The sequence below is a fragment of the Belonocnema kinseyi genome, chromosome 3, assembly GCF_010883055.1.
Source record: "Belonocnema kinseyi isolate 2016_QV_RU_SX_M_011 chromosome 3, B_treatae_v1, whole genome shotgun sequence".
In the NCBI taxonomy this organism is placed as follows: Eukaryota; Metazoa; Arthropoda; class Insecta; order Hymenoptera; family Cynipidae; genus Belonocnema; species Belonocnema kinseyi.
The window spans coordinates 102884523-102907988 of NC_046659.1; the positions used below are offsets into that span (position 1 = coordinate 102884523).

At 33.6% G+C, this 23466-nt stretch overlaps 1 protein-coding gene across 1 annotated transcript in view; it reads right to left on the reverse strand.

Moving 5' to 3' along the window:
- Window positions 1-22570: 22570 nt before the first annotated feature.
- The window catches only part of LOC117169963, a 10777-nt gene continuing 9881 nt past the window's right edge, over window positions 22571-23466 (reverse strand). Inside the window, exon 5 of the mRNA XM_033356473.1 lies at window positions 22571-22668. Coding sequence (XP_033212364.1) covers window positions 22571-22668 — 98 coding nt within the window. The remainder of the gene's footprint in view (window positions 22669-23466) is intronic.

Here is a 23466-nt window from a genome sequence, read left to right on the forward strand (position 1 = left end):
TCTCATTCAAAAAGTTTAGTGGTACATTAACGAAAAAGTATCTTGTCATTCCTACGTTTAGGGAACAAAAAGGTCGGTAACGAAGGTTTTTCTTGTCCTGGTATTCAAAGTAATTTAAGTGTTATAATCTTTTAACTCCAAGTGAGCTAAAAATATACCTATTATTTAACATTTTTGTCGTGTTTTATATCAAATAAAGCAATAATGGACAGACAAGTATAATATGAAATCATATTTCCACTTTAACAATTTATTAGAGAACACTATTTAGCATTAGCGCGCCAGAATGGCTGTCCTGTCTGCTAGCCCACATCGGTCGCATTCCTCGAAAACATCGAGGCTAGAAACAAGAAAGGATGCCACGGAACGAGGAAGAATGAGACGAAGAAAGTCAAAACAAAAAATACCGGGGCAGCAGGTATGTCTGGTCCCGCCTCGCGCGACAAAAACATATTAGCTGAAGTCATATCGTCGGTTGCAACAGGTTTAAATATTGGCAATATTTGTCCTGCTTTAAATCATCTCGTGGAAGGATTGTACAATTATTTCAAAATTTAACGCAAAGCTGATAAAGTAAGTTTTCGCGCAAACCTCCTTTTCATTTGCAGAGTAACAGACATGGATACAAGGAGATTGTGAAGCTGAAAGAGCAAGAAAAAAATCGAGAGATGAACTTTGGACAACCTGAGTTTTAGGAAGATAAACTATCCTACAAAGCTGATGAGCCAGTCACCCCTACAATACCGAGCGTATCATTCACTCCCAAGGAACATACAATGTTCAATATTAATCTTGGATCAATACAGATTGATATTAACGATGTTTTTTAAAAAGAAAAATTATCATCTGAACCTTTTCATGCAAGATTGCGAGAAAAACTACCCAGAATCCATTTAGGAATAGCATTCGTACTGCGTTTTAAATGTCTTCAGGTAAAAAAGGGATCGAAGCATAAAAAACTTTCGTAGACTATGCTCAGTGTAACCAACCTAAGTGTCAATTAAAATGCAAATTTACCGGTTGCCTTACGCATAACTCTGAACTTGTACAATTACACGCAAATGGTGCAGAAAAGCACCATACGATGCTCTTAACTTACCAATTCCGTGGCAATGAGAGATTGCAAGCAAGACAGAAATTATTACATGTGAAACCTACGCATGTATATCATAAACAATATAATGTATATGATAAAAAGTTGGCGCTAGATAAAGGAAACTGTCCGTTACTTAGATTGCTTCCATTTCTTCAGAAGGCTCGATCAGAAGAATTGGCTAAGAACGATCGCAATCCAGACGATTGTCAGGATCTTCTGTTACTGTTTAAGTACGTAGAACGTCACCCCTTTGTACGACGGTATATTGTAGCTCCTTTTAGACTTTACCTAAGTATGGAAGAACAAATCAAGTTTTGAAAGCAGTAGCTTTAAGTGGCATCGAAATTATTTTGAAATTCGACGGAACGGGTTCCATTATTCGAAAACCATTTCTTCATTCGAATAAAGTCTATTTATATTCTGGTGTTATTAAAGCTTTGAAAAAAATCACACCCTTATTCCAAATGATTACAAACTGCCACACTCCTAGGCACATAAGAGATTGTTTGCTATCCACATTTTATGAAGATGATTTCATATTTTCTATATAGAAACAACATAAAAGGGCTAAGGAAAAGAATCAGACTGGAGTGCATGGCAATAGCAGCACATTACTCAGATTATACAGATCTGTTGCAAAAAGTCGAATATCTTTTTGTAATACTTTTATCTAAGAAAAGACGAAAAAAGTATCTAGTGCCATAGAACAAATTCAGAAGAGCAACATTGAAATTGATGAATACGAATATATGCTGGAATTCGATGAAACCGTGAATGTTGAGGACCAGGAAGAGAAAAAGGTAAACAATAAAAGCCAGGGTATGTACCAGAAAAGCGCTTTTTACAATGATTTTCAAAAAATTTATCAAAAGGTATCTTTCTTCGTCACTTTTTGTGAAGTATCTGAACGAAAAACTTTGATCGTTTTGTCCTTTCTGGAGTGGAATTCTGAAGGGGCACGCTCAGCATTACACCAATGCTGACGTTGAGAACTATTTTAAAAGCGTAAAGGAGCCAACATGCGAGAACGTAATTAAACTTAAAAGTTGGGCGTGTGATACATAAACTGGAAGAAAAAATTCGAGCGGCTGTTAAAGAGATTCAATTAATGCAGCACTGGAATGAATCTGGAGAAAAAGGAATAATCATGCCAAAGCAGCATACAGGTGAGAGACAGAAGCGTAAACGGAAAGAAATGTTTCTATATGGTGAAGACTAGAACACGTTGTACGGCACTGACTGATAGATTACTGCGCTAATCTTGCATTTAGTGATTCGCCTCGCAAAGACGACACTGCTTATATGAATTGTCAAATGGGGATTTACATTGCAGTAAATGCTGGCATGGATTTCACACCTTCGACTATTGAGCTCATAAAAGCAAAGTAGAGTGGGAAGAATACGTTCTTATTCCGTTCAATGAGGATAATCCTCACTGGGTTCTTTTGTACTTCGATGTTAAGCAAAAAACTTTGTACGTCTTAGATCGGAGCAAAAATCCAAAGCAACTACAGATTTACACAGAGAATTTCCAGGAGTTCGTTCAATATAATACACCACTTCCTCGACCGCCATTAGCTCCTTTAATGCGAATGATTTGCGTGGAAATCTTCGTAGAGAATGTTTGATCAGGTCAATCAGCGTGGAGCATCTCGTGGATCTCGTTTGCTGTCGCGAAGTATCAGCGAGACGAAAAGTGATGACTAATTGCATTTCTTGTAGAAGAAAAGTCCACAGTCAGTGTGCAATATCCAAGCCACATAAAAAAGAAACACATCAATGCGAGTTCTGTTCATTTCATAAATGCAGCAAAAAATCATCGCTTGTAACGTGAAATACACCACATGGGCACTGTTCTGCAAAAGCAACCAAAAATGGGCATTAGTTCACACTGATACCGTAACCACGTGCAGGAGAATTTGCACATGACTTGTTAACTTTTCTAACAGAAGAAACACATATTCTCCAACGCTCAACTGTTCCTTCTCATCGCATTCGCAATGAGATTACTATTCTCTAAGCTGAATGTTCTGTCTGTAGTAGTCTTCGCGAAAAGTTTAGCGTAAGTCACTTCGATTCAAGTGATATTAGTAAAAAAAAGTGTATTTTTGAGAATGAACGTTTATTATAAATCTACCGCTATTATAATCATAGTGTTTGGACTCTTTCATTTCTTCTAAAGTCTACTCAGTTCTAATTTTCCAAAGTTTATTCCACAATCTTTGAAACTTTTTCTTGTAATTCTTTTTGGAGTTATATGAATTTTCTACAATTCGGATCAAGCACGGATAAATGTTTTTACTAGATATCGACGTCTCAGAATACACTAACTTCCATTTTCATTTATCAGCATAGCACTTTCCGTTCCATGTTTTTCTGCTCTGATCGAGGTGGCTATTTGTGCACTGTGATTTTACTAAAAAGTTTGTTTCCCTTTCACCATACTAGAAAATATTTTCATTTCTTCATTCGTCATACAGGCAACAGAATAATTCTGAAAAACATTTTGAGCAAAATAAAAACTTTTTTCTATTGTTCATTTCCATGTTTATGAATGTTTTTTTCTTTAAATGATCACACACCTCCTTCACATACCCCTGAGGTGAGGTCACCACGTACATTATTTAATTTTACGGTGTACTGTTTTGTAAATTGTATCCACTTCTTTTTTGTGGAAGAATTGCCTCAATCTAATGTTTTTTCAGTTTCGCTTGAATAGTTTCTTTCAGTTGTGACACTACACGTCCAAATTTTATGTTACTTTTTTTTCGCAATTTAATTACTAGCATCTCAGGAAGCTAGCGCAGAAAGTGCTAAACGATAGAACACTAAAGGATTATGGGATAAATACAGTCTAGGATTCAAGGTTGAAATAAATAATATTATAGTAAGATTAAAGTTCTCTTTATTAAGAGAGCCTTTTTTCAGAGAGAAGCTGTAAGACTAATTCAAACTAACGGCATGGTTCCCTTCCACACTCAAATCTTAATCATTTGTTTATATAAACAGTTTTTGGAAGACCAAACGCACTCATAATTCCTTAGGAATATACGCACAAAATAATGTACGCATAAAATGAGCCTTTGGATTTAGTTACTCTCGATATGACTGTATATAATTCAGTTTTAAAAATTGATTCATTTTTGTTCATTTATTCCAATAAACACCTTTCTGATTCTTTTCTGGTAATTCGTTTTAAGAAATGTAATTTTTTGCAGCTTCTGCTTTATTTTTCATCTTTAAAAACTCTAGTCCTAAAACAACCATGAGCAGAAGGCCATTTTTAACACTTACCGTATATAATGTAAATATAAAACTGTACATAATGTAAACAATATAAATGAATTTTGTATTAAGTACTGCAATGTTAAATTATGTATCATGTAAATAATGTGAATGAATTTAGTATTAAGTATTGCAATGTTAAAAATACACTGAGCGATGTTATTGAATGTTAATCTAAATTCTGTATAAAAATGTATTTACATGTGTAACAGATTGTATAAGTGTCGTTGCTGAGGGAGGCTAAAATCATTATTCTAAGTGGGTATGTGAAAACTGTAAGTAAATAAATTTTGAACAATGAAAATAATCGGATTTTAAAGTTATTAGGTACACAATAAAAAATTGCCAACATGCTTCTCTTTTTTTGATATTCCAAAAACCCTTTTGTATTTGTTTTCACACATTTTTCGACTATGCCAACTCGCAAAGCAAGTACAGCTTTTCAATCAAATTGGCGCATTCAAGGTTATTGGAACTCACATACATTTTGTTCACAAATTTGTTACTACTTTTGTAGATTTAGAATAGAAAACTCGACTTTAGTCTTTAAAATTATCCAAAGATACAAATTTCTGATTATACATTTTTCGAATCAAGAAGTTTTCAATTTTAAATCCTCAAAATTGAAGAATTTGTAATTTTATATTTTTAGAAATCAAGAAGTTTCACTTAAATCTTCAATTTAAAAGATTTATAATTGGTAACTTTTATTTTTGATACAGTGAAACTCTTTTATACCGTCGATTTTGGGGCTGACCTTGAGTGTGATTTTTTTTTTTTTTACTTTTAAGCTCCTGGAAGTACTTGGGGATGGTCATAGTCATCGTCTCTTGAGGTAGGTAGCGAAGGAAGCCGGTTTCCGGTAAATTTACACTTGGTTATTTAAAAGCCAGGCGTCTAAATCCTTCATTACTTCCTTCGGTGTCTTCTGACTATGGAGTGGAGGTAAGTGGGTACGTTTCCCTGCATCGTTGATGAATGCCTCCCAAGGATTCTTTGAGTCCATATGTCGTTCAGTGAAGCAGTGTACAATTGAGTACAATTGAGTACAATTTGAGCCGTTGCGAGGAGGTAACGGAAGCTGCTCTCAGTCTATGACAACGCCGGTTAGTAAATTCGTCCTCCCCTCCCCCGGATCGGCGAGCCCACGGAGGACCCGAGGGATACGTCAGAGCGTAAGAGCAAAATTCGCCGCCGCTCGAAAAAGATTGAAGCCTCTGAACCCGAAACAGGACCGATCACTGGTCGTACGTCCAGAGGCTCGCATACCCAGCCAATTTGGAGAGCTGAGTCAGCTTCCACCGCGCACCGGAGAAAAGGGCCTTCGCGGTGAACAGATTGTTGCGAGACCTACGAAAGCAGAGCCTCTTGAAACAATGCCTATTAAAACACTGTTTCACTGAACGACATATGGACTCAAAGAATCCTTGGGAGGTATTCATCAACGGAGGAGGGAAACGTTCCCACTTACCTCCACTCCATAGTCAGAAGACACCGAAGGAAGTAATGAAGGATTTAGACGCCTGGCTTTTAAATAACCATGTGTAAATTCATCTGAAACCGGCTTCCTCCGCTACCTACCTCAAGAGACGATGACTATGACCATCCCAGAGTACTTCCAGGAGCTTAAAAGTAAAAAGTAAAAAAAAAAAAAAATCACACTCAAGGTCAGCCCCAAAATCGACGGTATAAAAGAGTTTCACTGTATCAAAAATAAAAGTCACCAATTACAAATCTTTTAAATTGAAGATTTAAGTGAAACTTCTTGATTTCTAAAAATATAAATTTACAAATTCTACAATTTTGAGGATTTAAAATTGAAAGCTCCTTGATTCGAAAAAGTTTAATTAGAAATTCTTATCTTCGGATAATTTTGAAGACTAAAGTCAAGTTTTCTATCCTAAATCTAAAAAAGTAGTGACAAATTTGTGAACAAAATGTATGTGAGTTCCAGTAACCCCGAATGCGCCAATTCGATTGAAAAGCTGTATTTACGTTGGGAGTTGGCATATTCGTCAAATGTGTAGAAACAAATACAAAAGGGTTTTTGAATATCAAAAAAAGAGAAGCATGTTGGCAATTTTTATTGTGTACCTAATAACTTTAAAATCACTTATACAATCTGTTACACATGTAAATACATTTTTATACAGAATTTAGATTAACACGCAATAATATCTCTCAGTGTATTTTTAACATTGCAATACTTAATACTAAATTCATTCACATTATTTAACATTGCAGTACTTAATACAAAATTCATTTACATTATTTACATTAGGTTCAGTTTTATATTTACATTATATACGGTAAGTGTTAAAAATGGTCTGCTACTCATGGTTGTTTTAGGACTAAGGTTTTTACAGATGAAAAATAAAGCAGAAGCTGCAGAAAATTACATTTCTTAAAACGGATTACCAGAAAAGAATCCGAAATGTGTTTATTGGAATAAATGAACAGAAATGAATCAATTTTTAAAACTGAATTATATACAGTCATATCGAGAGTAACTAAATCCAAAGGCTTATTTTATGCGCATATTATTTTGTGCATATATTCCTAAGGAATTATGAGTGCGTTTGGTCTTCCAGAAACTGTTTATATAAACAAATGATTAAGATTTGAGTGTGGAAGGGACCCATGCCGCTAGTTTAAATTAGTCTTACAATTTCTCTCTGAAAAAGGCTCTCTTATTAAAGAGAACTTTAATCTTACTGAAATATTATATATTTTAACCTTGAATCCTACACTGTATTTATCTCATAATCCTTTAGTGTTCCGCCATTTAGCATTTTCTGGGCTAGCTTCCTGAGATGCTTGTAATTAAATTGTGAAAGAAAAAGTAACATAAAATTTGGACGTGTAGTGTCATGGAAATGGAACATAGAAAGTTTTTATTTTGCTCCAAATATTTCTCAGAATTATTCTGTTGTCTACATGAAGGATGAAGAAATGAAAATATTTTCTAGTATGGTGAAAGGGGAACAAACTTTATAGTAAAATCGCAGTGCACAAATAGCCACCTCGATCAGAGCAGAAAATCATGGAATGGAAAGTGCTATGCTGATAAATGAAAATGGAAGTCAGTGTATTCTGAGACGTCGATATCTAGTAAAAATATTTCTTCGTGCTTGATCCGAATTGTAGAAAATCCATATAACTTCCAACAGAATTACAAGAAAATGTTTCAAAGATTGTGGAATACACTTCGAGAAATTAGAACTGAGTAGACTTTTGAAGAAATGAAAGAGTCCAAAGAAGATTATGGTTATAATAGCGGTAGATTTATAATAAACATTCATTCTCAAAAATACACTTTTTTTTACTAATATCACTTTAATCGAAGTGACTTACGCTAAACTTTTCGCGAAGGATACTACAGACAGAACATTCAGCTTAGAGAATAGATATCTCATTGCGAATGCGAATGCACTGATATGTTTCTTTTTTATGTGGCTTGGATATTGCACACTGACTGCGGACTTTTCATCTACAAGAAATGCAAGTAATCATCACTTTTTGCCTCGCTGATACTTCGCGACAGCAAACAAGATCCCAATGCTCCACGCTGATTGACCTAATCAAACAGTCTCTACGAAGAGTTCTACGCAAATCATTCGCATCAAAGGAGCTAATAACTGTCGAGGAATTGGTGTATAAAATTTTACGAATATTGTGAGGTACAAATACACCACAATTATACCCATCATTTTGGTTTGGGTGCTGCATCTCACATAATACCCAACAAGTTTCGCACTGCTATTGTCTGATCCAAAATTCCTGGAAATTGTTTGTGTAAATCTGTGGTTGCTTTGGATTTTTGCTCCGATCTAAGACGTACAGAGTTTTTTACTTAACATCGAAGTACAAAAGAACCCAGTGACGATTATCTTCATTGAACGGAATAAGAACGTATTCGTCCCACTCCACTTTGCTTTTATGAGCTTAAGAGTAGAAGGTGTGAAATCCATGCCAGCATTTACTGCAATGTAAATCCCCATTTGACAATTCATATAGGCAGGGTCGTTCTGCAAGGCGAATCACTAACTGCAAGATTAGCGCAGTAATCTATCAGTCAGTGCCGTATAACGTGTTCTAGTCTTCGCCATATAGATACATTTCTTTCCGTTTACGCTTCTGTCTCTCACCTGTATGCTGCTTTGGCATGATAATTCCTTTTTCTCCAGATTTATTCCAGTGCTGCATTATTTGAATCTCTTTAACAGCCGCTCGAATTTTTTCTTCCAGTTTATGTATCACACACCCAATTTTTAAGTTTAATTACGTTCTCGCATGTTGATTCCTTTACGCTTTTAAAATAGTTCTCAACATCAGCATTGGTGTAATGTTGATACTTCGCAAAAAGCGATGAAGAAAGATACCTTTTGATAAATGTTTTGAAAATCATTGTAAAAAGGGCTTTTCTGGTACATACACTGGCTTTTGTTGCTTACCTTTTTCTCTGTCTGGTCCTCAAATTTCACGGTTTCATCGAATTTCAGCATATATTCGTATTCATCAATTTCAATTTTGCTCTTCTGAATTTGTTCTATGGCATTAGATACTTGTTTCGTCTTTTCTTAGATAAAAGTATTGCAAAAAGATATTCGACTTTTTGCAACAGATCTGTATAATCTGAGTAATGTGCTACTATTGCCATGCATTCCAGTATGATTCTTTTCCTTAGCTCTTTTATGTTGTTTCTATATAGAAAATATGAAATCATCTTCATAAAATGTGGATAGCATACAAGTACTAGCATGTGATGAAATTGCGATTTTTCTCCGTTAATAAATAGCGTTAATATTAGGCCACGACCAATCTGTGATGATTAGTTTAAAGACAGACTACGAGATACCGTTTTCTATTCAGAATTCCTTCAAAAAGTTCAAACAATCTCTTATGTGCCTAGGAGTGTGGCAATTTGTAATCATTTAGAATAAGGGCATGATTTTTCCCAAAACTTTAATAACGCCAGAATATAAATAGACTTTATGCGAATAAAGGAACCCGTTTCGTCGAATTTCAAAATAATTTCATTGCCACTTAAAGCTACTGCTTTCAAAGCTCGATTTGTTCTTTCATACTTAGGTAAAGTCTAAAAGGAGTTACAATATACTGTCGTACAAAGGGGTGATGTTCTACGTCTTTAAACAGTAATAGAAGATCCTGCCTATCATCTGGATGACGATCGTTCTTAGCCAATTCTTCTGATCGAGCCTTCTGAAGAACTGGAAGCGATCTAAGTAACGGACAATTCCCTTCATTTAGCGCGAACTTTTCATCATATACATTATATAGGTTATGATATACATGCGTAGGTTTCACATGTAATAATTTCTGTCTCGCTTGCAATCTGTCATTACCACGCAATTGGTAAGTTAAGAGCATCGTATGGTGCTTTTCTGCACCATTTGCACCATTTGCTATTCCTAAATGGCTTCTGGGTAGTTTTTCTCGCAATTGTGCATGAAAAAGTTCAGATGATACTTTTTCTTTTTTAAAAACATCGTTAATATCAATCTTTATTCATCTAAGATTAACATTGAACTTTGTATGTTATTTGGGAGTGAATGATACGCTCGGGATTGTAGGGGTGACTGGCTCATCAGCTTTGTAGGAAAGTTTGTCTTCCTGAAACTCAGGTTGCCCGAAGTTCTTCTCCCGATTTCTTTCTTGCTCCTCCAGCTTCACAATCTCCTTGCACTCATGTCTGTTACTCTGCAAATTAAAAAGGAGGTTTGCGCGAAATCTTACTTTATCAGCTTTGCGTTAAATTTTTAAATAATTGTATAACCCTTCCACGAGATCATTTAAAGCAGGATAAATATTGCCAATATTTAAACCTGTTCCAACCGATGATATGGCTTTAGCCAATATGTTTTTGTCGCGCCATTTCATGTGTCAACAAAATTATTTAAATGTATTTAGATACTAATTATATGAATGAATACGCGGAAAAAATATCGGTTGCAAAATTAGATATTATCATATTTTTTTTCACATAATTGCCATGGCGACCTAGGATATGATAGAAAAAATAGTATTACAGCTACGGCGATACAAAAAAAATACTTTTTACATATTAATTATAAATAAACTATTAATTTACTATATTAGTGTTGCCACCGAGCGAGAAATCCCATGGAACGAGACGAGGCGGGACTAGACATACTTGCTGCCCCGGTATTTTTCATTTTGACTTGCCTCGTCTCATTCTACCTCGTCCCTCGGCTCACCAAATTGGCTGGGTATGCGAGCCTCTGGACGTGCGACCAGTGATCTCTCCTGCTTCGGTTTCAGAGGCATTAATGTTTTTCGAGCGGCAACGGCTCAAATGATACGTCGGTTACCTACTGGCAGCGGCTGACAAGTCGACAGCTCTGGGTATCGACCATGAAGTGATTTCCGGCAGAGGCTGGACGCCGTCAGAGAGGCTGGGTGCCGGCAGAGAGGGCGAGTGTCGGCAGAAATGATGGATGCCAGCAGAGTTACCACCTTCAGGTGATAACGGTGTGTCGGTCACCTCTTGGGAACGGACGGAGAATCTGATACCTCCGGCAGAATCACCACCTCCAGGTGGTGAAAGTACGTGCGTAACCTCCTGGCAACGGACTGTGAATAACTCTCCCAAGTTTAGCAATTTGTATTCCTCGGAGTTTTTCGACCAGGAAGATGTACTTCCTTCTACGTTTAAAATTTCTCTCTAGTCCTAAAAAGGACTGAGAGTAAGCAGGTCGAGTAGGTTGATTAATCACCCAGAGATTTGTTGTATAAAAACCTTCCTTTATTATAATTATAGTTTAATTATAATTATTATGATTATAGCGGTGGCGAGTTCGCCACAGCTCGGCCGGGTGGGAGCTTGCGTTCTATTGGTGCTTGACTTGAGGGAAGGGAGACTCGGTTCTCGCGGTTTTCCGCGGCTCTCCCACTCTACAGAACTGAGGCCCGCGCGAGCCAATCAAAGCATTTCACGCTGATACGTTTTGTTCGACGCTTGTGATTGTCAGTCTCTCCGGTGGGATTTTTTTCTTTCTAATTTACAAATATTACCCGTGCACAGGTACCTATGAAATATTTTATCCGTACCCGTAGTTTTTCGCAAAGGATTTTCTGAAGTCTACATTCGTACAATTCTCGTTTATAGAATACGACATGTCGATTTAGGATTAAGTACGAGCAGATAATATAAGATATTTATTATTACTTTCGCATTGATACGGAGAATGTTATATTTAAAATCATTATATAAAAATAACAGAAAACCTAAATTGCTAGTTGAGAACATCGAAGATGCGCGCATGAGTCATAACAAGTTTTCATGAACGTTCTTGGGCTATCGGCACGTTCGCCCGCTATGACTCACGCGCATCGGTATTTGTTAGACAAAGAGATGGTGAAAGCTAGGGTCGTCGAGGGGAGACTTGGAAATTGGAATTGGAGAAACTACTGCTTTTAAGAAAATGTAAGAACAGATTCTCAACTCCGTTGCTTTTCAAGCCTACCCCTTTTCTACATTAAGATGTATATCAATATAATAATATTATTAAGGAAGTAGAATTTTTATTCATACGCACATATTAAAATTTAAAGAATTCTAAATAACAAATCGTGAAAATTAAAGATTATTAAATTTTAAATATTTAAAATTTAACTTCGAGCAGACACCGCGCCGTCCAAAAGAAGTTGTTAAGACGTCCACATAAGTCCATGGACGTCAATGTCGATGTCGTCGATTTGGCAGTAAAACATCATTAAGACATATATAGGATGTCTAATGTCAGGCAATTTTTTGTCTTATATATGTCTTTTAGGTTGTAATTGTGGACGTAACAAAAATGTAAATATAATGCTAGAAAAGTTGTCCTGAAAACTATTTTTATTAGTTAGAATAATGTTTAGATTATTTTTTGTACTGACATTACAACGGACGTCTAATGGATATAAGTATTATAAATATTAGTATAATAGTATAAATATTATGGTAGCAAATGTCCTTAAAGGTATAAATATTAGTTTCAGTGACTTTTCAATTGTATCTTATATTTATATTGCAATGGATGTTTAATGGATATCTTTTGGACATCCAATAGACGTCCTAACATACTATTTTTCCGACAAAATCATCGAGTTTATCGCTTAGCGGACACAGCTCAAAATACATACGAGTTTTATTTATGTAGATCGAGAAATTATAAGGTTAAAAAATACTATATGTATAAATATGATTGCAGAAAGATTTTCTTTAAAAATATTATTACTACTCGCTATCAGAATTGGCGATTCTGCGAATGCCTCGCAATCATTTCAATTTAAATGCTCTCTTTCTTTTGCTTGGTGAAGCTTTTTAATGTATTATCATAGTGCTCAGAATCACTCAAAATATGACTGATTCAATCAATTAAGCATGTTTTGACAGGAAAATCAGTCATTTTGATTAGAAAAATAGTCGCTTCAACTATTGAATCAGTCCTTATTTGCGACGGATCCAATCAATTACTCAAAATGACTGCTTCCCAGTCAACAAAAGTCACTGAATATCAGTCATTTTCTAAGCGACAAGTAAATCAGTCATCTCATGCTAGAAGAAAGTAAAGAGTACTTTACGCAAATAACTAGAAATTCATTTTTAGATGTAACGTGAATAATATACTTTTGAAATACTTATTAAGAATTTAATTTGTGTTAAACATTAACGATAAATAATCATTTATTAATTAAATATCATTAAATAATTAATATAAATAATAGTATAAATTAAATCTTTTTATTCATATTGTGTAAAAATTTGTTATCAAACATATAATCCAAAAACAGGGGTTGGAATTTTCGGAAGAATTTCTATATTTTTGTAACCCGCCGACTTCCAATTATATAATATAATAATTTTCACTATAGTGTGCTATCAGTGGCAGACTGTCGCCCTTACCTGCATCAAACAATAGTATGCTGCCACCTAATGAGATTTCTTCCTGTACACAGGTACATTCGTATCTTTCCAAAGGAACAGTTCTTGAGTTCATGAATTCGTTTTAGTTCGAATTTCCTCATCAAAGGTGATTTTCTGTGCGTTGTAAGAAGTGTACATTTATCGTGGAAAAGTAATTTTTCTGCGATTTATGTGTTTTTCTGGTAGTTAAGTATTTTACGGTGTCAGCAATTAAACAAAAAAGGTAGACATAAATCTGCTGTTACTTGATACATAACATTTTATTGTTAGCAGTTTTCGAGTTTTTAGATCTCATAATTCTTCGAAATCCCCAAATGAATGCGAATAGATTCTTTGAAATTTCACTACAACATTATAAAATCCCGTGTAATTAAATAAAAATTAATTATATATCTTGAAATCCTTTGCAATATTTTTAATTCTATAACATCTTTTAAACCCCTTTCAAATCCATTAAAATACCTTCTTAGGGACATTTAAAATTCTTTAAAATTACTTAAATCATTTCAAATCTTATAACAGTCTGCCAAAAGTCTTTAAAATCCCTTGAAATGTTGAAAAACATTTGAAATCTTTTCAAATACCCTAGCTCAACCCGATAAACTGAAAACATGTTGAATGATTTTTTAGTAGCATTTATTACAAATTTTGTAAAAAAATATATTTTTATGCATATTATTTCACAGAATTATAAGAGGAAATGTAAATACTTATCTAATTATACCCATATAATTTCTTTATAACAATATCACAAATTTTTATAGTAAAATTACTATACTTCAAAGTTATTTAGTATAATTATTGATAAAATTTGTAGTAGGTCAAGTATTGAAAGACCCTTTTTTACTATCCAATTTTGAATTTTGTTAACGTGACAATATATAAATTTTCACATTTTTTATTTTAAAATTATTAAGCTATAAAAAGACATCAATTGAAAATTGTACTATTCTGAACAATTCAAATCTAAAGTGACAAAAGATTGAACGCTAAAATTCTAAATCAAATTTGTTAGCAATATTACAGAATTTATTGTAAGTTGACATAAATATACTGTTGATAATTTAAATACTGATTTTGTCTACTAAATTTATTTATGATTTAAATGAGTTAACTCTCATAGTTTCAAGTTTAAATGTACTTCAATTTGTTTTTTCATAAGCTTGAAATTTTTAATAAAACATTACTATAAAAATTTCCTTCGAAAATTCGACTTATTTTAGCATTTTTACTCGACCATGATAAATATGTTTAACATTTTTCGTATTTTTTATTATTAACGTATTTTGAGATAGATAAGCCCAAACTCATTGTCGGAAAGTAGCAGAAGTTTTGGACCGCAGCAGGATTGTAGATATTAAGGATTTATTTACTTGTAGCATAATTTGCCTCATACTGTATACCCAGTTACAAGCGTTGAATTCAGAAAAATTAAGAATTTGTATTCCTATGAATACGCGATTTTTCCTCCGACTAAAAATCCACTAACGTAAACAGATAAAGTGCAAATCCTATTCCTCTCAATCGACTTAGTAAAATTTAACGAAAGAATTTATTTAACCTATTTTTCATTATTAAATCTTTTTATAACATATACATTCGAAAAATGTTCAAATTTATATTTATTTATATTTTAGTAATTTGTTTAAACGTCTTAAAAAATGCACCAAATAAATCTATTCAAATGTGTGGATTTCAATAATTTTAACTCTAGAGAGGCAGAGTTCAATTGGTTTGAATTAAAATTTCAGAACTTATATTTCGCATGAAGGAATTAAAACAACTTATTACACATATTTTGTGAACTAATTAGAAGGAATTAAATAAAATCAAAATATGACCACTTCTAAGGAACAAAAAATATTTCTGTGAGGTGCGTTACCGGTACAATTAGAAGGAATTAAATATATTGAAAACACGTTTTATTTGGAAGAATAGAAAACTGTGTGGTGGTCGCTATGGAAATAGAAGTGAATAAGTTTAGGAGGTATCTTATTCTTATTGTGGCATTTTAGACAGATGGAAAAATCACGCATTCAAAATAATAGAATAATCTTCACTTTTGCGCTGAAATCTGAAAGTATTAATTTTTTTTTATTCTACGCTTATTACCGGGTGGATTTAATAAATGTAGGTATATTTTTTAGGTAATCTGAAGGCTCTAATCGTTTTGACTGAGGTGATGCCAACGACAAATTTTACGAAAAAGGGAACCAAAAGGGTAAAAGTTTTAACATTTATTGCAGGTGATAAATATTTTGGTTTAAAAAATTATTTCAAAATTTATTCTTACTTTTTCTTTACACAGACCCATAAGTTGAGGGAAGTATTTTATATGGGACACCAGGTTCAGAGATTTCGGAAAAATATTTCGTACGGTTTAATAAGGTAAGAATTTTATTTTTAAATGCAAGAGTGAAAAGATAGTTTAAATGTATAGTTACCACGCCAATAAAACGTTTTTTTCAAACCGAAATAATCATGGATGACTTTATTGAAATACTTTCGAAAGAAACTCAAGGCAGGATCCGGTCTTAAATATTATGCATTTAATCAGAAGGTGAAAATAAAATTTTCATAATTGTTAACATTCAAAAAGTTGAAACAGCCGACGATATTTCATATTGTAAATTATTATATTATTAATTCTTAAATTCCTAATGAACCGGATTTTAATATAAGTGGTAAACATAGTTTTAATAAAAATATGTATATAAACGAAAATTATTTTTATATTAAAATTCTTAATTGAATTTCTCCATTACATTCAATAACTATAATAAGGCATAACTGACTGATTTAATCAGTAAAAGGTAAAGTTTAATTGATTCGACAATTGAAGATGAGGTGATTATAAACGAACACGTTCCCACCTGAAATATGAAAATAACCATTAGTATTTTGAATTAATTGACGTAGTGCAGTTACAGAAAAAAATATGTGGGCGTCCGCATGAACAGGGCCTTTATGGCAGGTATAAAGTTACGTATAGTATCATTAAAGCAGGACGAATTCCTGAAATTCTAATCCCTAGACGAACCCTTTATGATAAAGAACGTGTCGTCAGGGTATTTCTTAAGCTGGAAATTCATAATACCTCATTTCGAGAAAATCAAACTTACAGTATTGGTGAGCCAAGATCACACTTAGAGCTGGAAGTTAATTTGTTTGTTAATGAAAGCAAAAAATAGTATCACAAAAGTTAAAATATTTCAGCAGTAATATTATAGCATACTAGCCTAAACCCGCGGCTCCGCCCGCGTGTGGGAGTTGTAGGGGACATGATCTATTACTGTACAAATTTGCACCACTTTTCCCACAGCAGTTCAAAATTGAAAAATTGAAATTTGAGAAAAATGTTTCAATAAATGTATCCTAACAAAAATATTCAAGTGAAATAAATAGATTACAAATAGAAAAATCTTTATAAATAATTGTGATTCACTAACAATTAAAATGATTGATATTGAATTTAATCAGCTATAATATTTTTAGTAAAACTGAAATTATAGGTTCTATAAAAAATTATTATGAACAAATTTTTTATTCATTTTATCAGGACAGATTATATTTATATAATGTAAATCTATGAAATGCAGGCGATTACAATGATTTCCCTATTATTAATAAGCACAGGGAACGTCAAATAGACAAAATGGCCATTTTTTCGTCATTTATCAATATCTTTTGGCTGCACCTTATATTGAACCAAAAAAGTCTTTTTTTCCATTGTGCATCGACCATAAGGGTACTTTTCTTTTTATCTAAAACTGAAAATGTCCTTACTTCCTCTTGAAGCTAAAAAATGAGTATAATGCCTATAGGTTCAGTGTGAGTCATATTATCATCCCCCACACTTGTCTGAAAATAGTAATTTCACATCTTAACTTGAAAAAAAACGCGAATAGGTCCTAAACTAGAACCTCGACTAGAACCGATCATATGGCCTCTTGTCAAGCAGACGCCCAAAAAATATGTGTTATTTCCTTTATCTGGACATGTCCAAGTAGTCGTTAGAAAGAAACCAGGACTGCTTAAGGCTCCAGGCTTTAAACTAGGGCAGTTATTGATAACTTATAATAAGTTGCGAGAGGAAATTTATAATTAAATTATTTAATAAATAAGTATTTTTCAAGACAAAATTACACGATTTTACATATAAAAATCTTCGATTACATAATGCAGGAAAACTTAACGTAGAATGATTTGAAAATTGTGATTTACATGTTCATTGCAAGTGACAAGGAACTGAATTGCGGGAAGTATTAATGCTTTTGCAAATCTTTCGTAGCGTATTTTCCGAAAAACATGACCTTTTTTAAACAAAATTTAATCCAAGTGGTCGTGGCGGACAGGGCGAGGACAGGTTTTTCAATTGAACACAAGTTACCGAGTGCGAAGCACGAATTTCGTAATGAGAATGTAATCGTCAAAGCCGTAGGTGCTTTGAGAACATGCCTTAAAAACAAATCGAAAAATATTCCAGTTACAATTTATGGCTGTACTTCCTCAGAAGTTTAAATCACAGTTTTTGATTTAGTTGATAGTATTTACGGTATTTGAAACAATTTAGTTAAAGTGCACGCATTAAACGTACGAAAACGAGCACAAGGCGCGAGAGCGTATCCGCGCGCCCTAGACGCTCTCAAACTTGGCGCAAGCAAACTTTCTCCGCAATGATTTTTATGTGTTTTATATGTTTTTTTAATGATCTTTATGACGCTTATGTTTTTATATGTACATTGCAACGGATGTCTCTTGGACGTCCGATAGACGTACGAAAAATTATTTGAAACGAAAAACAACGCATTTATCGCGTCATGCACTCTGAAACTCCGTGCTACTTTTTTTAACGCAATTTAAAAGAATGGATTAATTCAAATCATATTCTCAATGAATATCGTTGCTAATTGCACATGAATGCTTTTTTCGGTATAAAAAGAAATGTGAAGATAAGCGAACTCGCTCCCACTTAAAATATAAAAATCACCATAGGTTTTGTGAGCCAATTAACAAAAAATCATAGTCTATTTGTGTCAATTTAAATTGCTCTAAGTAAGATAATAATTTTTGATACAAGGAACTTAATTGCGGGCAGTAATAATGCTTTTGCAGAGCTTTCGTAAATAATCAACCAATCTTTTACAAACAAAAACATTCTATTTATCGCTTAATGCTCTCTGAAACTCCGTGAGACTTTCTTCAAGCGATTGAAAGGAATGGATATACTCAAATTATATTCTCAATGAATATTGCTTCTAATTGTACTTAATTGCTTTCTTTTTGGGTATTAAAAAAACTGTGCAGATAAGCGAACTCGCTCCCACTTTGAGTATAAAAATCACCATAGGTTTTTTGAGCCAATCGACAACTTATACACGCGATTTGTGTCAATTTAAATTGCTCTGAGTACAATAATATTTTTCGATACGAGAAACTCAATTACGGGCAGTATTATTGCTTTTTCAGATCTTTAGTAGCGTTTCGCCGAAAAACATGACATTTTTAAATTAGATTTAGTCCAAGTGGTCACGGAGGACTTTCTCATCTTCCATCTAGACCAGTTATCAATAAGTTGGCAATAATAGTTCTTTAAAATTATTTTCCGAACATCACAACCATCATATTAGAAATCTTATTAACGAAATCTCGTACTGAATACTTAGCGAGTAAGGCAAGCTTAGATATATAGATTAAACTATCAGATCGTGTCATTCACGCAAAAAACGCATGTTTTCGCTTAATGCGCTCTCAAATTCTGTGCGAATTTTGATTGAATTGAACTAGATTGCTATTTTTGGCATAAAAACAACTGTAAAGATAAGTGAGCTCGCTTCCACTTAAAATATAAAAATGACCATAGGTTTGTTCAGCCAATTGCCAAAAGTTGATAAACCTAATTTGCATGCTTCTAAAATTCTTTTATAGCGTATGTGGCGAAAAACATGACTGTTTTCAACTGGATTTAGTTTAGGTAGTCTTGAGAAAGATAGGAAGACTGCACTGATAGAAATAGTATCATTGATTTAACCATACGATCGTAGGTTAGAAAATTATGAGTACATTCATATTATAACACGTATACTGCAATCATTAAGAGTACGAAATGCACTCACTGAAATATAGTAAATACAACTTATTCATATTTGTGGCACAAAAATGCAATTATATGAAGTGTGTAATCGTATTAAAAATTTGCCTAAACGAGCTAGCTCTAAAATGTTGCCGTTTAGCAATATACTCTGTATAAGTGATTTACCCGACTTACCTTGTTTAGTTCACCATGGGCGTATCTCGCTCGCGCCAACGCGTCTGTCTTCATAAGCAACAAGAATCGGAATGCCAAAACAAACATCATGTCTGGCTGTATCTATATCAGCAATAAAATATAATGAATCTAGTCCTTAATATTGTTGTACTGCCAATTCATTTCTATCTATATTGTTCGCGTCGTTTGGCTCAAAATTTGAATGATTAATAATTTCTATATTACTTTTGAAAGTTTCAATTGCTTCAACTTTTCTCCTCATCTCATGTCGCAGAAATGTATATAAATTAAGTTGTTAATAATTTTGACTTTTCTTAAATTTTGGAGAATAATGACACAAATTAATTTTCAGATGCGTTTTTTTGGGGAGCGTTGGAAAAAAGGGTCAGCATGAGTGTTAGGAGGTGGTGTGGGACATTTCAAATGCCCAAGATTAGGACACATGGTTTTTTTACCCTTAAAAAAGGTAGTTGGCGTGATTAAACGTGAATAACACGCTCTCCACTCAATTACGCCAAATTCTTTTACAACGGCCACACGACCCAAGGCCTCCTAGTCGGACATTTTAAATGGGCCACACCACCTCTCACTACTCATGCCGAACCCTTTTTCAAAGCCCCCAAAAAACCACGCGACATTGTGGTGGTCATAAAAAGTTTTCAGTGATAAAACTTCGTTCTTTAAAATTTTCTTGGACACTAATATCGCAAGTTTGGAAAGTTTTCTGTAAAAAAAAATCTGAAAATTCATTTTTGTTATTTTTTTTAGAAAAATATTAATTTTAGAAAATGTATAAACATAAGAATATGTATTTCAACAACATTTATAATCTACAAAAAAAAACATTATTCCAAACATCAATATATTTCGAGATTTTGAAAAAATCTCATTCTTTACAAAATTCAAAATTATTAAAAACTTAATTTATATTGCTCTGTACGAAAATCCTTTGAATTTATACAACTACGGTCTAACCCGGGTAGAAATTATAAATAGGTTCTTAAGAGACCCTGTCTAGATTTCCTATTTTCTATCGAGGCGCCCTCGATAGATTAGACCCTAGTTGAATAAATTCAAAGGATTTTCGGCGCAGAGCAATATAAATTAAGTTATTAATAATTTTGAATTTTGTAAAGAATGAGTTTTTTTTTCAAAATCTCGAAATATATTAATTTTTGGAAAAATGTAGATAACGCAATGAGGGCCTATTAATAGGATCTTTATCGAATCTAGATAGTCTCTCATACACTATTATTTAAAAGCATATGCTATTGTTTTTTATTTTGTTAATTCAAATAAAATATTATTAAAATATTTAAAAATTGATTATGCTTTAAATTCTGAAGTGTGATGCTGTGGTTGCAGTAGTATTAAAGTTTAACCAGCACATTGCCATAACCTATTACAAGAAATTTTTGATTTAAAGAAGGAAAATATTAATCCAATTTTAAAATACAATTTCTTTGCACAGATTTAATCTAAAGATTTTGCACCTTTCTGTAGCCTCTGACAAACACTCCTCCGCTTTCTCGTATTTTTATTGAAATAAATTTGTTACAACTTTTTTAAATTTGCAGTTCCTTCTGAAAACTTTTTTCCATATCTCATGTTGTTTACTTAAAGTTGAATTTTCTATTTTTTTCGTATTATTTTCGTTAAATAAAACCAAAATCTCAATTCCTACAAAAAAATGGTTAAGGGAAAAATTATAGGTTTTTTGCAAGTCTACACTTAGATCCCGGTTCTGTGCTGTCAGATGTAACGCCGGATTCAGCGCTTGACTGCTTCTGCCCCCTCCTCTGATAGGTCCTTGACGACTTTGACGACCGATAGTCAGTGCTGTCTAAAAATTATTTACAAATGACGAGAATTTAAAAACATACACTTTTCACTCTATTGGTTTTTCATTGTAGCTTTGATGCGATCACCGCTTCTTCTTAATCAGTTATGTATTGCATCGGCAATTATATGTTCTGTCGCAGAGGAAAATTTTCGAAGCATAACGTCTAAAATAATAGAATTATTAAAACATGTTTTTTTTCTGTTTCTTAGTACATATACATATGTTAATAAAAATTTTCTTTTCTACTTGAGCGTACCAACGATAGTACTGACAATATCTGTCTTCCCGAATTGCCATTTATTCTTTTGACCATACCAGGAATATTCCCGAGCTATTGTATCTGTCATGACTTGTTTCATGATTTCTCGTGTTACCTTCTCTACAGAGCCCCTGGAAAGCAGAACGTCCTGAGCGCGCGAGATCACTTGGCACAGTAGGTAAGGGAGGGGATAGCGCGTTGCTACGGGTCGCATTAATTCGACACAAAATCTTAAAATCGCGATTACTCCGGTATTAATGGTCGTATCGAGATGATTTTTAAATAGAAATTTTCTTCAGTCTTTGCCGCTTCTGATGAATATAAAATCATAGCTCATTCCATATAAATTCTATTCCCAAGCTAAGCACGAAGTTTTCACAACTTCGAGCTCAAAAACGTCGCTATAAATTTTCGAACTGTCAAAAACGACCAATACTTATCAAGTGCATGTACATTAACCTATACTACATCCAAAATTCAGCTCGATCTGATTTGATTTGTGGAAATGACGAGCATAAATATGTCAACGTTCGACCAAAAATGCATAAATATGTTAACACTCGGCCAAGGTCGCGCCGATAGTCATTTGTTTGTCAAGGACAAAACAAATGCGAATCTATGGAATGTTGCGGATTCTAAAAATCCCTCGGCGAACGATGTAATTGACAGATGCAGAGTGATGTATTTCAAAAATGTGCTTTCAGAAGTTTTTTTTTAAACAGTATTCAATTTAATTTTTTCAAATGTATTGATCTGTTGCATATAAAACTTTTTCCTATATTGATACTTCTTCGTAGTTAATTGTTAACATGTTTAAAAAAGCTGTGAACAAATAATAAATGAAAAGTAGAAAAAAAGTATACGCTTTATATGAAATTCCATCGCGACGCGTTGCTCGCATTTGACGGAACTGCAAAATCGGCGCGACCTTGGTCGAGCGTTGACATATTTATGCTCGTCATTTCTACAAATCAAATCAGATCGAGCTGAATTTTGGATATAGTATAGATTAATGTACATGCCCTTGATCATTATTGGTCGTTTTGGACAATTCGAAAATTTATAGCGACGTTTTTGAGCTCGAAGTTGTGAAAACTTCGTGCTCAGTTTGGGAATTGATTTATACGGAATGAGCTAAGATTGTATATTCATCAGAAGCGGCGAAGACTGACGAAAATTTCTATCCAAAAATCATCTCGGATACGAACATTAATACCGGAGTAATCGCGATTTAAAATTTTGTGTCGAATTGATGCGGCCCGTAGCAACACGTTATCCCCTCCCTTACCTACTAGGCAAACTCGTCTCGGGCGCGCAGGACGTTCTGATTTCCAGGGGCTCAATTGAATTTCTCAACTCCTTCGTTAATTAATATTATATCATTTAATTTATCGTGCAGAATGGTCGTTGTGTCTCTAATTTCATATAAAACTCTTTGACGTCATCGACGAATTGACGATAATTGTCTAAAAACGTAACACATTTACAAAATGCAAAATACTTTAAATTAACAACCGCACAAGTGTTTCCCTTGTCTTTTGCGAATCAAACTTGACAACGCGGAGAAAAAGATATTGCACAATGATATCGCAAAATCTCTGTATTGAAATAAAGCGCAATATGATAACGTCCAAGTCGGTTCCGGAGCTTTTTAGGGTATTATACGAGGGTGGATTGATAAGTTTCCGGCCTTACCAAGAAAAACAACGTTTTTAAGAATTTTTTTTTTTTATTTCTCAACATAATCTCCTCCAAGGCTGAT